Source organism: Haliotis rubra, unplaced genomic scaffold (assembly GCF_003918875.1).
Source record: "Haliotis rubra isolate DU_JTF1 unplaced genomic scaffold, ASM391887v1 Scf2463, whole genome shotgun sequence".
NCBI classification, from domain to species: Eukaryota; Metazoa; Mollusca; class Gastropoda; order Lepetellida; family Haliotidae; genus Haliotis; species Haliotis rubra.
In genome coordinates, this window is record NW_025766518.1 from 22,281 (window position 1) to 36,044 (window position 13,764).

At 42.1% G+C, this 13,764-nt stretch overlaps 1 protein-coding gene across 1 annotated transcript; it reads left to right on the forward strand.

Annotated features, from left to right (window-relative positions):
• The first annotated feature begins 812 nt into the window (after positions 1-812).
• LOC124279116 (BTB/POZ domain-containing protein 6-like) lies at positions 813-11,426 on the forward strand. Its single transcript, XM_046714904.1, has 3 exons — positions 813-942; positions 9,300-9,543; positions 10,685-11,426. Exons 1-3 carry the CDS (start codon positions 915-917, stop codon positions 11,277-11,279), a joined length of 867 nt encoding a protein of 288 aa, XP_046570860.1. The 5' UTR covers positions 813-914; the 3' UTR covers positions 11,280-11,426.
• The last annotated feature ends 2,338 nt before the right edge of the window (positions 11,427-13,764 follow it).

Consider the following 13,764-nt stretch of genomic DNA (forward strand, 5'->3'; position numbering starts at 1 on the left):
AGCATTAATTATTTCTTGGTAGGATATTTCCTTATCCAGATAGTCATTGTCCACAGAAGAATCAATAAGTCTATCACTGATTGAATCAACAATTTTTTGACAAAAATATAAAAATACTCTTCGTTGGCTGAACAATAGGAAGACTGAAAGATATTCTTGAAGTGATGTAATTGATTTCGATTTCACAGTTCACAATAGCACCAACAAGTGTTCCTACACAGTGTGTTCGAAAATAAAATATGCACTTGCATGGATGGCTTGTGTGTTTGTTGTTTAACGCCCCGACATTCCAGCTATATGGCGGCAGTCAGCATATAATCGAGTTTGAACCAGACAATCCAGTGATCAACATCGTGACCACCGATCTATACAACTGAGAAACGATGACATGTGTCAACCAAGTCAACGAGCCTGATCACCCTGTCCCATTAATGGTTTCTTACAAGCATGGATTGCTTAAGACCAATTCTAACCTGGATCTTCACGTGTATTATAAATATTTGCAATAACAATAATAATATTTTATGCAACTAAAAGGTACAGCATTAGACTCTCATAAGAATTAACTATTTTAAAGCACAGCCTTTCGAATTCGCGTCACGTTTAATATATTCTCTAAAACAAGACACCTGTTGTTACAACCTGATTGGGCGTTCGAGCAGCGAACCCAGTCTGAACTGAATCGTCGTAATAACTTGGTTTCGTCTCTCCTTATCGTGAACATTCTTGCTTTCATTGTTGTATATCTGCATTTGTTTTATATATAACCGAAACAACGTAGACAAACAACCTCGTGTAAATATGCCGGATGCAGGTAAACTATTGTCACGTGACTACTACACGTCATCCCGGACACGAGATTATACCTTAGTTTGCTCTTGCTTTCCTTTGACTACAAGTGCGCGGTGGACAAGATGTTTAGAAGAGCTTCTTTATATGGAGGTAAGAGAGATAAAATGGAAGGTAATGCTGTTCTATACATTCATAAAATTTACTATTCTAACCGACTGTTCGTTCTGCAAGGTAGACACAACAAGTCTGCCCATGACATTTGATATTTTTGTTCAGACAAGACGGGCGCACTGACGCGGCTTGGGTGCGCCCGCATCACCGTGGGTTGGTTAAGACGGGTGCTCCGGATCACCTTGGGTTGAGTCAAGATGGGTGCTCTGGATCACCTTGGGCTGGTTAAGACGGGTGCTCCGGATCACCTTGGGTTGGTCAAGACGGGTGCTCCGGATCACCTTGGGTTAGTCAAGACGGGTAATCTGGATCACCGTGGGTTGGTCAAGACGGGTGCTCCGGATCACCTTGGGTTGGTCAAGACAGGTGCTCTTGATCACATGGGTTGGTCAAGACGGGTGCTCTGGATCACCTTGGACTGGTCAAGATGGGTGCGCCGGATCACCTTGGGCTGGTCAAGACAGGTGCTCTGGATCACCTTGGGCTGGTCAAGACGGGTGCTCCGGATCACCTTGGGTTGGTCAAGACGGGTGCTCCGGATTACCTTGGGTTGAGTCAAGACAGGTGCTCCGCATCACCGTGGGTTGGTCAAGATGGGTGCTCTGGATCACCTTGGGCTGGTCAAGACGGGTGCTTCGGATCACCTTGGGTTGGTCAAGATGGGTGCTCCGGATCACCTTGGGTTGAAGTCAAGATGGGTGCTCCGGATTACCTTGGGCTGAGTCAAGATGGGTGCTCTGGATCAGCTTGGGTTGGTCAAGATGGGTGCTCCGGATTACCTTTGACTGGTCAAGATGGGTGCTCTGGATCAGCTTGGGTTGGTCAAGACGGGTGCTTTGGATTACCTTGGGCTGGTCAAGATGGGTGCTCTGGATCAGCTTGGGCTGGTCAAGATGGGTGCTCTGGATCAGCTTGGGTTGGTCAAGACGGGTGCTCTGGATCAGCTTGGGCTGGTCAAGATGGGTGCTCTGGATCAGCTTGGGTTGGTCAAGATGGGTGCTCTGGATCAGCTTGGGTTGGTCAAGACGGGTGCTCTGGATCAGCTTGGGGTTGGTCCAAGACGGGTGCTCTAGATCACCTTGGGTTGGTCAAGACAGGTGCTCTGGATCAGCTTGGGCTGGTCAAGATGGGTGCTCTGGATCAGCTTGGGCTGGTCAAGATGGAGTGCTCTGGATCAGCTTGGGTTGGTCAAGACGGGTGCTTTGGATTACCTTGGGCTGGTCAAGATGGGTGCTCTGGATCAGCTTGGGCTGGTCAAGATGGGTGCTCTGGATCAGCTTGGGTTGGTCAAGACGGGTGCTCTGGATCAGCTTGGGCTGGTCAAGATGGGTGCTCTGGATCAGCTTGGGTTGGTCAAGATGGGTGCTCTGGATCAGCTTGGGTTGGTCAAGACAGGTGCTCTGGATCAGCTTGGGTTGGTCAAGACAGGGTGCTCTAGATCACCTTGGGTTGGTCAAGACGGGTGCTCTGGATCAGCTTGGGCTGGTCAAGATGGGTGCTCTGGATCAGCTTGGGCTGGTCAGGATGGGTGCTCTGGATCAGCTTTGGCTGGTCAAGATGGAGTGCTCTGGATCACCTTGGGTTTGTCAAGACAGGTGCTCCAGATTACCTTGGGCTGGTCAAGACGGGTGCTCTGGATCAGCTTGGGCTGTAGTCAAGATGGGTGCTCGGATCACCTTGGGTTGGTCAAGACAGGTGCTCGGATTACCTTGGGCTGGTCAAGATGGGTGCTCTGGATCAGCTTGGGTTGGTCAAGATGGGTGCTCGGATTACCTTTGACTGGTCAAGATGGGTGCTCTGGATCAGCTTGGGTTGGTCAAGACAGGTGCTTTGGATTACCTTGGGCTGGTCAAGATGGGTGCTCTGGATCAGCTTTGGCTGGTCAAGATGGGTGCTCTGGATCAGCTTGGGCTGGTCAAGATGGGTGCTCTGGATCAGCTTGGGTTGGTCAAGACAGGTGCTCTGGATCAGCTTGGGCTGGTCAAGATGGGTGCTCTGGATCAGCTTAGGTTGGTCAAGACAGGTGCTCTGGATCACCTTGGTCAAGACAGGTGCTCAGGATCAGCTTGGGTTGGTCAAGATGGGTGCTCTGGATCTGCTTGGGTTGGTCAAGACAGGTGCTCTGGATCACCTTGGTCCAAGACAGGTGCTCTGGATCAGCTTGGGTTGGTCAAGACAGGTGCTCTGGATCAGCTTGGGTTGGTCAAGACAGGTGCTCTGGATCAGCTTAGGTTGGTCAAGACAGGTGCTCTGGATCAGCTTAGGTTGGTCAAGACAGGTGCTCTGGATCAGCTTGGGTTAGCCAAGACGGAGGCGTCGAGTCAAAACTGCACAGGATTGATCTCCACTCGACATGAAAGGGAGGCCGAGAGTGACATTGAAGGCATCCAACAAGGCGAACAACGTTTAGCTGACGGCGAGGCCCCAGAAACTATACCGATGGTCACTCTCCACTAAGCATTCGTCTCTGCAAAAGTGAGTTGAGAACCGAAATTCAAAACCTTAAGTCCTCGACTGACTTTGTTCATGCGGAAATGAATACATTGAAGCAGACATCCAACAAACACGAGAAGGCGATATCTAAGGTCACGGTGATCCAGAATGGAATGTTGCGGCGCATGACCCAGATACGAGATGCGATAATATATTATACACGGTGTTTTGAAAGAGTGTACGGGACTGAAAGATCCTTGAAGATTCCGAATTAAGGGTCAGTACACGTCAGCGTTAAACCACTCATTGGATAATGGTATGCACACAGTGTCCCAAAGAAGTGGCACGCTGATATTCTTACACATGAAAGATAAAGATCCTCTTAATATATAGGGATATTATATACTCAATCAAAAAGTTTAGCACGTTGGTGTAAAAATGACAAAAATCACGTGGTACCAAAAATATATTGTATATCTAAATCATGTTGGTTTAACATTTGATTTTTCCATTTTGAAATCACTCAGACTTGTATTCATTGTTCTCCATAACGCCACTATGACCCCAAAATCAAGAGTGGGGTACTGCTCCAAAAACGTCAATATCGTGTGGCCTCCATTGGCCTGAATTACAGCTGTACATCGCCGTCTCATGCTGTTAACAACTGCTCTCAACTCACCAACGTTAATGTTACCCCATTCACGAATGAGGGCATTTTCAAGGTCACGACGGTTATCAATAAGGGGGTGATGTTCTCTGACCCTCCTGCCGAGAATGTCCCACACATGCTCTATGGGAGAGAGGTCTGGGGATCTTGCTGGCCAATGTACAGGTTGAATGTTGTGTTGCCGAAGAAGATCTCTTGTTCGAATGGCTGTGTGTGGTCTAGCGTTGTCATGTTGAAACGTAAAGCCGGGATTTCGTTGTATGAATGGGATGACAGTTGGTCTGATGATCTCGTCGCAGTAACGTTGAGCATTCAGGTTTCCTGGGACAAGAATCAAGTCTGTCTTTCCTCCTGCTTGGATCCCAACCCAAACCATAATGCTTCCTCCTCCATAGCACTCACGTTCGATGACGTTATTGGCGTCATAACGTTCACCCACTCGACGCCATACTCTGCGTCGTCCATCTGCAAATTCCACACAGAAACGTGATTCATCAGTGAATAATGTCTGGTTCCATTGTTGACGACGCCAGCGCCGATGAGCACGTGCCCATTGCAAACGTTCCTGTCTGTGACGTTGACTCAATGGAACTCCAACCACTGGGCGTCGGGCAAACAATCGGGCCGTGTGCAAACGGTTCCTTACCGTTTGGGGATGAACAGTCGTGCCGGTGGCCTGTTGCAACTGTCTAGCCATCTTTGGAGCACTTGTAAACCCGTGACGTCACCAAAATCGGTCTTCCCGGGGTGTGGTCTTACGGGGTCTGCCAGAGTGTGGCCGATCTCTGACATGACCGGTCTGCTGTACACGTGTCTGGAGACGTGAAATTGTGCTCCTGTGCACGTTGAAATGACGCGCTACGTCTGTAATTGTTTGACCAGCATTCAGTCTCCCAATCGCTTCATGTCTCTGATTTTCAGGCATGCCTCTTCTGCGTCCCATGGTTGGTTTTCAAACTTTAACAATGTTTTACCCTTCCAGGAGAATGTCTCAGTGGGTATGCAATAATGCATCGGCCACGGGATGATTTTCATTGTTTTTGAGACATGAAAAATGTGTTTCACGTGAATTCCACGAAAATCACAGACAAATGCACGTGACTTTCAATTCTCTCGTCACACAGCAATTCCACAGGTGTCACAAATTTACAGGTATCAGGATCAGACTAATGAGAACATTGATTATATCTGTAAGGACAATTTAGTGCAGCGTGTAGTATGATATGTATGACATGTAGTATGTGCGTAAATATCGGTATACCCCTCGCTCTCGCTCAGGAAATACCAACATTTAGGCACTCGTATCGTAAACATAGTATGACATGGGCACTCACATAATATCTTCTATTTATATACCTTTAACGTTGCTGAATGTAGATTACAATTTTGAAAAGCCATCGCTACATGCTTAAAACTGTAATTGATTGTCTAATCGACGAATCACAGACAGGATTTATTTACAGAGTCATTCAGGAAAATATTAGGTTTTGGTCGATCTCCTAGACGTTAATGAAGATAAAGCATATCTGTCATTTTTAGATTCTGAAAACGTATTTGATTCTGCAGAACATGAATTAATTGAAACATCATTACATAAGTTTGTTTTTCACAGATCGTATGATAAAAAGTATAAAGATCTGTCTCAATGAAACATTTCTTGTGTCACTAATAATAAACGACCTACAAACTGTTATAGTAACTCTTGGAGTGTAAAACAAGGGTGTCCGATCAGTCCGTTATTTTTTATGCACATAGATGATAAACAATAAATTCCGCAGTTTAAAACACATTAGAAGTTCTCAAAATCAATAATGAAATCATGAAAGGAATATATTTTGCTGACGATTCTGCACCCATGCTTAGATGTATAACATCGGTAGCCAATGCTATAATTTTTCATGAATACCAAACTCAATTTACAGGATTTGAAATCAATGTGAACAAATCTGTCTTTATTTCAATCAATGAAGATAGGATATAATAACATCTCTACTTCGATTGAAGGGCTTAGAAAGGTTGAAAATATAAATATTTAGGTATAGTTTTAAATAAGCATGACATAATAGAATACATGGGTAACGTAAAAGGATACCAACATTTAGGCACTCGTATCGTAAACATAGTATGACATGGGCACTCACATAATATCTTCTATTTATATACCTTTAACGTTGCTGAATGTAGATTACAAATTTTAAAACGCCCTGACAACTGGAGAATTAACTATTTATGGTAGAACTTTATTAACAAAATCAGAGGGAATTTCCAGGCTTATTTATCCATTAAGTTCTTCAGTAATCCCTCAAGATCGTTTTAAAAGGTTGACAGAAGTTTGTTTTAGTTCATATGGAACAGCTCATCAGAGAAGGTTTCTGGGAAACAGATGTCAAAAGATAAAATTGAAGGGGAAACTTATTATTAATGGGTGTCACGTAAACATTTATGGATTTCTAGAAATACTATCCCGAAAAGAAACGCATATGCGTTTTGTATTTTAAAATCTATTAATTACCAATTGTGTTCAAACAATCGTCAAAATATGTAACGAAAGTGTTTATAACATGATTTTACACTATTGCACAGGTAAAAAATCGAGTTTACCTGAAAATGTTGATTTTGATGAGATTTCTTACAAGAATTAAAACGGCATCACTACAACGCAACGGAAATCACCTTCCAGTTGAAATTGTGCAGCAAAGAGCAAGCACTTTCTGGCTATAAAAATCCAGATTATTTCGGAAATCGTTTTGAAGGAGTTTGAAGGTCAAATCACTACCCAACGTCTTGACGCTGCGACACGGAACATCGCCATTGAACGAATGCACGCTGGAGATTACCAATTTTTCTGTTGCCAGGCGTCTGAATGTGGGTCTGAACACGATATCACTGCTTGCAGCTCGTTACAACCAAACAGGTATAACAAATGACGTCCCCGTCCAGGCAGACTTCGAGTCACCACTGCAGCCCAAGATCGGTACATCCGGGTACTACATTTGCGTGATCGTACTGCCACGGGTGAGAGCACACCAGCCAGGGCGTCTGGACTTCGCAGGATATCCGGTCAAACTGTACGGAACAGGTTGAGAGAGATTGGACTGAGAGCCAGGAGAACTGACGTCGGGGCCATGCTACGTGGTCACCATCGCGCTCAACGTCTCCGTTATCTAACATTATCCACTTGGTTGTCTAGACATTACTTTGTTCTAAACTGATGTAAAAAGTCATGTCCTAAAGTCTATTTGTGGACGCGTTATACATGTTTGAAAATACAACATTTTCGCAACATATTTCTTAGTTATGCGTTTCTGTTTTTGGAATAGTATATGTTTATAAAAATAGCGTTTGGAAGGGTATTATTGAAAACATATTTAATAAATTGGGTTCCCTGCACCTTTACTACTATGCTTTTAGTGTGAAAAATATTGAAGTTTAAATTGCCCGCATTTTATGAGAAGGTATTACAGCATTGGCAGGAGGGGTTTACCAAAGATGATGAGAATTAATATAATGCTGCGATATCGAATAACAAAACGATTTTGTGAAATATTATTTAAAAGTCTCATGAGTAATAAATGATAATGAATGAAAGAGAAAGCAGGACTAATTTTTATAAGACAGTAAGTTAATGAACTCTTCAACCTTTTATCACAATCAAAATATACCGCCAGTTTAACATTTTCACTTCTAAAAGAGATTATAAAAACATCATGTAGGGCAGAATGTAGACAACAAGAATACCCCCAATCCACGCTACCAGAGTACCCCTTAATTGACAGCATTTGTTAAAGAAACGCCAATAAAATCCACATTTGGTACAATTTATTTCCAACAGAAATTAGTTAAGACATCACCGGAAGTTGAGAGAAGAAAAATGGATACCTATCATGAGTTAACCGCTTGAAAAAATTTAAACAACTTCATTTTAATATTTTATGCTCTATTGTTCCATGTAACGTTTACTTACATAAACTTAACATTAAGAATACTGCGAAGTGTGATTAACTGATACTGTTAATCAGCACGTGTTGTATTGTTCACCAGTCTCACCTTTCTGGTTAAAGTTTAGTGATTGGCAACAGCATGATTTTTGTAAATATTTCAAACCACAAAATTACAGAGAGAATGTATTGCTTCGATGTCAGGGAAACAGATTCTTTAGATAAGGCTGACATTACAGTCTTAATTATGTGTTCACTGAAACAAAACTTTATGTATACGAGAGTAATGTCACAAACAGTGTTCCAACGCTCTAGAAGTAATATACCGTAGTTCCTATAAACATAAAATGATAATGTCATCTACTTTTGACTTTATCTTCACAGCAAATAATCGATAAACCTTGTATTGAGTGTATTTCTATTAGTGATGTTGAATGAAGATATGTGTGAAAAACGACCGTGGTGCCCTGACCACGTGACATATGTAGGTCGGTATGTACCAATGGTGGTATTTTATTTGTGGTAATACTGACTGACTGAGTTTGGTTTTACGCCGCTTTTAGCAATATTCCAGCAACATCACGGCGGGGACACCAGAAATGGGCTTCACAGATGGTACCCATGTGGGGATTCGAACCCGGGTCTTCGGCGTGACGAACCAACGCTTTAACCACTAGGCTACCCGACCGCCCCATTTGTGGTAATAAAGAGTGAGAGAAAGAAAAAAATCAGGAAGACTGGCATCTTTACTAGTGGATAACGACACCTGATTCTTCTGTTGGTTCAGAAATACGACTATCGATATAGCTCATGGAGATCGATGATCATTAAATAAATAAACATGTTACATGTTTATATTTTCTATCGTATTTGCCGCAGAATGTACTTGCCTTTTAAACATTTTGCAACAAAAGTAGTTGTGACAAAGGGAGAATTTTTGTTAAAATGGTCGTGGGACGAAGGTTAAATAAATTCGGATCCATTTATTGATATTGATCTGACCTTTGTCCACAGTATACAACTACTTTCATATTGACATCTTGCCTTTAGTCGAATCTTCCTCAAACCAACATCTTCATGGCTCATTTGTGTTTGGATAAACTTAATGCTGATTAATTAAGAGACTGAGACATGGAATCACAATAAAGATGCTAACAGTGGCTGATGAGGGTTACCAAACTGAAGTTTACCATACCTTCAAGTAGGATAGAGTCCCAATCCGTTAACATTAGTTCATGAGTTCCTAATCTGACAAAGGGATGAACATCTTAACATTTTCAATATTTTAACATTTGTAGCATCTGCAACCACTGACAACCCCGAAGATACAGTCATTGAAAGTAACCGACGGATGCTTGTCCAGCAGCTTGCGTGTGACGTCAAGTTTAAGGTTGGGCAGTCGAAGTCGCCGGTAGGTGCCCACAAGTATGTGCTGAGTGCCAGGAGTGACGTCTTCTTTACCATGTTCAACGGGTCGATTCCCCAAAGTCATGATGTAGATGTTCCTGATACTGAGATGGAACCCTTCAAGATATTCTTACGGTATGACCAGTCTCATTGCATTAGATCATTCGCCCCTTTCCGTAAACTCCAAGAAGACTCGTCCCCCTCTCGATGCTTGTTATGTGCGTAAATACGACAAACCAATCAAAACGCGCGTAAATGACCGCGGTGCATTGATAAAAATAATCCTGAGTACTTAAATCGTTTATGGCATTATGTTATTGTCTAAAGAATCATGAAAAATATATATCGTCATATTGAAAGTACAAAGAACGTAGCTAAAAGGATTTTGCTGCCTATTATGAAGTTTTAATAAGAATCGTGCGATTAACGGTGAGATTCAAATACACGCACGTGCGTTTGTTGACATAACTGCTCTCATGGGTCCAACTGAGTGTATAGCTCTCACGATCTTGCAGGCTTGTTATGGAGATTGTACGTGCGCTTCGACCAATTTTAGGAAATGTCATCATAATCGCTACGAGTTTCAAAACAATAATATCGTATTTGTATGTAACTAATCAACCTTAATCATTAACACTGGGCTTATACTTCATAGCTCTGGGGATATTTTAGTCTGAGTGTTTTTGGTCATTCATATTTTTAAAGCGAATCCATTTGAAATTCCACCAGGGTGTGACAGCAAGGTTACATGAATGTTCAGTCCGAGAGATATTTTAAAGTCATTTTGAGTATCTGCGTCTGCAGATAATCTTGGAAATCAACTGTGTTTCATACCGGAGCGGTGCACAGAGCAGTGATTGAGTATGGCTTTTACGCCGCTTTAAGCACTATTTGAGCAATATCATAACGGGGGACACCAGAAATGAGCTCTACACATTGTGCCTATGTGGGGAATCAAAACAATGTGACGTGACGTGCCAACGTTTTGAACCACTTTGCGAACCCAGAGAACCGGAGAATAACATGCACATGCGATTCATGCGAAAATCACGATTTTGTACTCACACCTCTGAATGGATGTGTTGTGGTGGTGTGTATGCGTGTGCGTGTGTGTGTGTGTGTGTGTGTTTTCAATACGAACACAATGTTTATGATTTGTAAGCAACAATCAAAACACTTTATAAAATGTTTACTTTGTTTGGGGAAATAATTCCAAAACATCAGGCCTATACTTTCTTTGTACATCGGTTAATGTATTTTATACTGACTATTTCAGCTACCTCTACTGTGATGAAGTACTCATTGACATGGACAACGTGTTTTCTGTCCTTTACTGCTGCAAGAAGTACAACGTCCAGTCTCTGTTGACCAAGTGCGTGGACTTCGTCAAGGACATGATGTCTGTCGACAACGTGTGTCCCTTGTTCGAACAAGCTCACTTCTTTGGCGAGAAGCAGTTGTACAAGAGTTGTCTCTCTTTCATTCACCAAAAGGGGATGGCAGTGTTGCAAACAACCGGATTCATTCAGCTCTCGCGCGCATACGTTTTTGACGTCATTTCCTCCGACTCTTTGGCTTGTGAGGAAAGCTTCGTCTTCGAGGCTATGCTTCGCTGGGCAGAGGCGGAATGTAAACGTCAACACAAACCTGTACACGATTCGAATTTGAGGGACATTCTTGGTGAACTGCTGTTCCAAATTCGGTTCAGTCTGCTTAACATGTGGTATTATTCTTCAAAGGTTTCTACTCGCAAGATACTGACAGATGCTGAAAAGCTGTTCCTTTTTCAGGCAATGTCAGGCACAGCAGTAGACACAGTGAAGTTTAATTGTGAAAAGCGAATGAACGGGCTTTATTGCTATTACAGATAAAATGTTTATATTATTCCAGAAAGTTTGTGAAACTGCATCCAGTAATATGGAAGTTGGTGAATGGAATGTGGACGTTTTGCACTTTATACAGAGACATTAGGATACACTGATGTTTATCTTACCTCACATATAAATGTCGCTTTCTGATTGGCTGAGCGCTCTTCTGTTATTTTCAATGTACCCCGCTTACAAGCGAGTAACATTTCAATTTACCCGCTGTCAATGCCAACTCATTCTGTACTTCGTGGTAGTAATTATTTTCTCGAATAACATTGAATCACGTATAATGTACGGAAATTACCGATGTTTTCGAATGCCAATCGATGGAAGGGAGATAACTCTAAATCTGTTTTTCTTGTCAAACAATTCAAAATTAACATTAAGGTGTTCGGTAAGATAAATACGTGTACAACGTATAATGTCCCCGCAGTTGGCTTATTATGAAAGAAGATGAAATGTATGTTTTAAATGTATGTGCTGCGTATACCTCTGGTGGAGACAGTATACATCTATTTTAGAAATAATGAAGTTTAATGATAAAAGGCGTTCGGACCATTTTCCGTATTTACATTGTATAAAAAACGAAACTTTCACTGTGGACAAAGACTGGTTGTGGGTGTTTTCGGGGAAATACAGTCTTACTTGTTTAGTTGGTTTTCTCTCGCTGATCATGTCCTGTATATTTCGACAATGCAGGCATATGTCAGGGATTGCTAAGAGCCGATAATCGAGTCCCTGTCTTCATCAGATGTCATTAAACATTTCCCAAATAATTTTAATGCTGCCATAGCGACTAATTCAGGACAGCAATCGTCCAAATATTTCCAAAGGCCAGAAACTGTGTGTCAAAGACATGCAAGACTAAATTGCAATCATTTATATAGGGCTAATCTCCATACTCTTCATCACCACCACATTGTACATTGACTTGTCAGTCAACCCATGTCACGCTGTAGTTCTCATTAATGGGGAACATTCCTCAGTTATCTCCTTTTACAGCTTCGCCAATAGATGGCGCCAATCACTACGGTCCTAAGTGTACTTCCGGCATAATGATGTCGTTCAAAGTTTGTTGCACGGTCGATTTCAAATGCGCAGCAATATTACGATGCTTGAAACTTCCAGATTCCGCAATTCGTAATATAAGAACCACAGAGTTAAAAGTAGGTTTAATGTCGATTTAAGTTTAGGCTTGACCTATAGGCAGGCAAGTATCAGAGTGATAGCTACTGTTGGACCGTAACTACCGCAGCGCTCCAAGCGGGCAAGGGGGCGCAACTCCAGGAATGTTCCCCATTACTGTGTATCACATTTGTAACCTTATTTAGTTCAAGGCAATGCTAATGTTTCTTTGTCTGTCCATTGTTGTCTATTCGCCTGTCCAATAAGAAAGTAAGATTGTTTATGGAAAACAACTTCTTTTATTATATATGATGCGACGTATACATGGCTGATGAGATTAATTAGCAATGATAGCTGGAGTGCTCTAATCTGTTGTTTTTATCAGTTCATTGTATGCAGAAGGGATGAGATATCCCTGGTCTCTGTTGATTGAGGGCTCGTGTCTCCGGATTTCATAATCTCCACAGCCATGTATATTTTGTTTCTGCCTCTAGGACCATTGGCTTCCTCCTATTGTCACTACATTATTACCACCGTGCCTTGTTGTTGTTGTTAATCCCTTGATTCATACCTACATGTTGTTATTACTTAATCCCTGTTCTGTGCTGTAGTACTTCACTCTTTGCTTGACAACGGTATAAGAATCCATACCGAAACGTCGCATCATATATAATGAAAAGAAGTTGTTATCCATAAACAATCTTACTTTCTTATTAGTCACCAACTTCTAAATGCCAATCAAACAGATCATCCGCCTGTCCATTGTTGTGTCCAGAATTATATATATGTTCCCCATTCATAACCAAATTACAGACAGGTCACACAAAATTAAATTCCCATCTACATACAATTTAAAAACCCACCAAACAGACAAATGCACACACTGCAACGAAACAGAAACGCCCGAACACATCGTACTACTCTCACACAGCACAACACAGAATGGTGCTCCAGAGTTTGCTGGACACTAACACACAATAAACACTACAAAACACCCTGAGCAGATTAAATAACACACAAATCTTCAAAGTCTTAGGTATATTTCTTATCAAAACGGGCCTTCTAGGTCACACATAATCCCACATGACCAACTCGTGCTAACATGAAAAAAGCACGCAAACACAAAACATAAAACCAACAAAACAAGCACCAATCAAACCTTCCCGTGGTTCATCCCCTACCACTTCCGGCAAAAGTCCAAATTCTAAAATTCATTTAAATTTAATTATACAACCCTAACGCCCCGTTCAGGGTTGCCATATCTTTCGGTCAGATCACCCTCTTCCGATCATACACTGACCTGGCGGGCCCAGGTGTGAAACACGCATTATGTCAGTGAAATATACGCTCGTAACCATTGTAA

Excerpts from the sequence above, each read along its gene's own strand:
- LOC124279116 (XM_046714904.1), top strand. The coding sequence starts at position 915 with ATGTTTAGAAGAGCTTCTTTATATGGAG. Across the intron at positions 943-9,299 it reads AAGAGCTTCTTTATATGGAG|CATCTGCAACCACTGACAAC; the intron begins GTAAGAGAGATA and ends TAACATTTGTAG. Across the intron at positions 9,544-10,684 it reads CCCTTCAAGATATTCTTACG|CTACCTCTACTGTGATGAAG; the intron begins GTATGACCAGTC and ends TGACTATTTCAG.